The sequence below is a fragment of the Theobroma cacao genome, chromosome 9 (assembly GCF_000208745.1).
Source record: "Theobroma cacao cultivar B97-61/B2 chromosome 9, Criollo_cocoa_genome_V2, whole genome shotgun sequence".
In the NCBI taxonomy this organism is placed as follows: domain Eukaryota; kingdom Viridiplantae; phylum Streptophyta; class Magnoliopsida; order Malvales; family Malvaceae; genus Theobroma; species Theobroma cacao.
This window is the reverse complement of record NC_030858.1, coordinates 6022374-6026384: the sequence shown is the minus strand read 5'-3', so window position 1 is coordinate 6026384 and position 4011 is coordinate 6022374. Positions and strand designations below refer to the sequence as shown.

General features: G+C 37.1%; 1 protein-coding gene across 5 annotated transcripts in view; it reads right to left on the bottom strand.

Moving 5' to 3' along the window:
• Positions 1 to 3774, bottom strand: part of LOC18588635 — a 7848-nt gene extending 4074 nt beyond the window's left edge. For 3 of the 5 annotated variants that reach the window (XM_018128281.1, XM_007013174.2, XM_018128283.1), the window contains exons 1-7: positions 3047 to 3774; positions 1984 to 2089; positions 1633 to 1835; positions 1465 to 1536; positions 1290 to 1361; positions 1131 to 1199; positions 262 to 1037 (exon numbers count right to left, since the gene is read on the bottom strand). In XM_018128281.1, the coding sequence (XP_017983770.1) occupies positions 262 to 1037; positions 1131 to 1199; positions 1290 to 1361; positions 1465 to 1536; positions 1633 to 1835; positions 1984 to 2089; positions 3047 to 3486 (1738 nt within the window). In that variant the 5' untranslated portion in view covers positions 3487 to 3774. The remainder of the gene's footprint in view (positions 1 to 261; positions 1038 to 1130; positions 1200 to 1289; positions 1362 to 1464; positions 1537 to 1632; positions 1836 to 1983; positions 2090 to 3046) is intronic. The other 2 variants (XM_018128282.1, XM_018128284.1) reach the window with 2 other exon arrangements.

The window sequence follows — 4011 nt, the reverse complement described above, 5'->3', positions numbered from 1 at the left end:
CCCCCCCCACCTCCAAAAACAAAAAAGAATAGAAAAATAAGAGTATTGAATGGCACGTAAACCCACATTCCACCTAGTTAACCATTATATATCAACTAAAGGAACCTTGGCTAACAACCAAAGTAAAATTGGAATGATAGAAGTATTAATACGCCAATTATATGTATGAATCATAGTAACTATTTTGATGGAGCTACAATGTCAAGTAACCAAAACTTACTCTATCAGTTCAAAGGGAGAAAGGAAAAAAGAATTATATACCAGGAAGCAGTACTGGGGTAGCATTAAACTTTTGGTCACCCTGTATTCCAGAGTACTGAGGAGGACTAATGATGCTGCTTCCAGTCCCCGAAGACACCACTTTAGACTGAACTGAGACTGCGAAAGATCCCAATGTTCCAGATTCATTAAAACTCAGAGATGAAGCTTCAACTAATTTCTGAGATCCACTCCCAAGGCATGAATGCAACTGCTGAGTGGAAACTTGTGATGAAGGTTGAATTATACTTTCAACAGACATTCCTTGAACAATGGGCTGCTGTGCCAGAGAAGAAACTCTATTTAATTGGTTAGTAAAGAGCGTTGCTTGATGAGTAAATGGTATTGAGAGAGATGAACCAATTCTCTGGTCTCTTGACTCAGGATAAGGCATGTATGTTGACCCAGGCACTGAATACCGAAAAGAATGTTCGCAAAAATAATTTTCAGGAACTAGACTAACTCCCTCCTTAGCATCAGGAATGTCTAGCACAATATTTTCTGGTAAGTACTCATTGGATTGTGGCACATGGATAATCTGATTTGGCTGCACAGAAGCAGGAAACGTCACATTTCTACTTCCAGGTAGTACCATCCTTTTTTGTGTTCTGGAGTTATCAAGATTAAAAGAACTTGCAGGATAAAATGCTTGCAGGTAAGAACTCATGTTAGCTGCCGAAAGGTGCTGATCAAAGGGAAGCGAATCAGAATCTGCATTGAACCGATGGAAGGATACACTTGCCGGATCAATATATGACACCATTTGCAGGTCCCCGGAACTGAAAGGTTAGAAATAAATAAACAAAAATCAATTTAAAAAGATAAATAACAAAAAAGGTTTCAGAAAAGAAGTACCCAAAAATATAACTTACTACTTGCTCTTTGTTGAGAAAACTGTAGATGAATCCATATCCCTAGTCATTTCAAAAGGCTTTGCAGGCCTAAAAGATCATTCATTATTAGACAAAATTGCAATATATTCGGAGAACATAAAATTTCAAGGAACAAATGAATCCGAAGTTTTAGCTTACTGCTTGCACTTAATTGATAATGCTCTTTCTGATGAATCAGCATTTGATGTCTTCCCCAGGAGCCGTTTATATCTGAGGTCAGTAAACTACAATGTCATGGAAACAATAACAATGGAACAAACCAAAGAGTTAAAAAGGTATAATTGGTGCATGCATGTCGGTGTTTGTAACTTACTGCCGCCTGTTATTTGCTGAAATTACTCTTGCTGAACTTGTTTTGGAACTTGTTCCTTGCGTCTTCTCAAATCTGAAAAATCACCAAGCAGCAAAAAGCAGTCTAACAAAAATACTGGATGAAGAGAGCATTGTCCAAAGAATGAATTTATCCAACATGTCAGCTTACTGCATGCTTTTCATTGGTGAATTTACAGAGCTGCTCCTTAAAAGAGGCTTATATCTAACAGGTCCTCGTCCTTTAACTATTTTTGAAGAACTGCCATTACTGCCAGATTTGGAATGAGGTCTGGAATCTTTTGCTTTATAACCACCACTTTTAGTATTATCCTTGTTGCGACCTTGCTGATGACCTTTAGAAGTCCTGTGTACCTAGTGAGACAATTAATAAAAAAAAAGGTGTTACAATGGTGCTTTCATTGCTGTTAAGTAAAATCTGCGACAATGTGATATCTTTCCCACCACCATATAAAAAAGCATCACGAAATGGAAAAAACAGTATTCAGCATGTAGACTGAACTTCAAAGGCATTCAGTTCATTATTATGTGGTTTCTCCAGTGTCATCTCTTCAAACTTGTCATGCATCCATTTTAATTCATCTTTGGATTCCCAGATGTACTTTTTCCTGAAAAAAGAAAGACAATAAAGATGATAAATAAAGTGTACTAACATAACAAAAACAAGAAAGAAACTACACAGAATAGTTACGTTAAAAAAGGTGCGAGGAGAGAGAAAAGGTACATAAATCACCAAAAGCAAAGACAATTGATTAGGAAAAAACCAAATCCATCATAAGACAGTATGTGAATTTCTCTGCATTTTATTGAATTATTTCTCTATCATTAACTACCAACATAAACAGCCATGAAATCCACTTTTGAAAAATTAAAAAATAAATGGTCTGCTGATCTAGGAAGGTGACGCAGAACATATAATAACACCCTGAAACATTAACCAACAGAACTATACAATGCATAGGTCTCAACTGATGTGTGATTAATAGCAAGTATAACAGTAATTAAAATCTTACGGTGCTACCAAAAATATTGATTAAATTGTTCTGATGAATGTTACCGTATTAATAGCAAAGGATACGAAAAAAGGTAGACTGAGCAGACATCTCCTATTGGTTAATTACAGTATGGCCCAAGGTTTTAATGCAAATCTAAGTGGTTAAATGAAGCAGAACTAAAGTGTTAACTGATCTAGGCATCAAAGTGTTAGCACATTCTTATTGTCAGTTAAATTTTCACCGTTTAACTCAACAATACTTTGCCCCATACACACCAGAATATTTAATGCACATTATTTATCGAAAACAGCCATGTGTACTAACATCTATAAAAAAAATTAAATTAGCTTGAACAAATCAATAATTTAAACATATTAAAGGCTCATGAAGATAGTTTAAAATATTTGAATCAAAATGCAGTTCAAACATTCTCATCATAACAAATCGAGACGTGGTTCCTTTGTTAGCGGAGAAAAATGAATCTTATATTATAATCGTAGATTGAGTATAGTTCGATGACATTTAATCGTTTTACGTGCAAACTCGAGTTAAACAGAAAAACGAAGGTACCTGCGTTGATCGCGACTTCGACGACGAAGACCGCCGAAACGATCGTCATGCATGTAAAACGCACCGGTTCTTGGAACCGCAAAGGGGTCGATGTCGGCATCGTTTACCTTCTCTTTTCCTCTCTGTTTCGTCGATGTTACTTGTTTTGCAACTTCCTCTTCGCGTTCTTCTTCTACTTCTTCTCCAAGCTTTTCAAGTTCATGGACGTACGAACCTTCCTCATCACCATCATCTTCGTAGAACTCCGGTGCTCCACTGCCACCATCCGACTCATCAGCGCAACCAGTCCTTCTAACACTTCTACTAAACCGTACAGGCATCTTGTTTTCCTCCATTTCGACGTCCTTATCGTCGTCGCTCGCTTCCCTTCTTCTCCGCAATAACAACGACTCATCCGGTTCGCTCTCGTACTGTGCTTCCACTTCTCCCGAGTTTGCCATTTTAATAATCCAAAAGAAACCACAAAAAAATAAAAACTATACCTAAATTTCGAGATTCACTCCTCTAAAATATGAACAGAGTAGTAGGTTCTCGAAACCAAACAAGTTTCTTTTTATTGTAAACGGAGATGAAAGGTCGAAAACAAAGAAACATGAAAAAATTTAGGGTTTTTTCATTTCTTTTCAACTATTCGTTTCTATTTCACGCATTTTGCGTTTTGATCTTAATCCTCTTCACAGCAGAGCATAGAGCGCGAAATTTTCATCTCTGTTTTTTTTTTTTTTGTCCTTTATCTTCCGAACACAGCGTCTTAAAAATAAAAAAAAAAATCCAGAGCATGAGGCTTCCCTCTCCCTATATTTTGTAGGCTTTGTTCTCTTTGTCCTATATTCTTGCCAACTCATCAACAGCTGGTCCCACCTCATAACCACTCAAATGGACCCCACTTCGTTTTCAATGATCTTCGAGTTTGGGCCATGACCAGGACCCGGCCGACGAGGTGGAAAGAGAAGAGAGGAGGAATT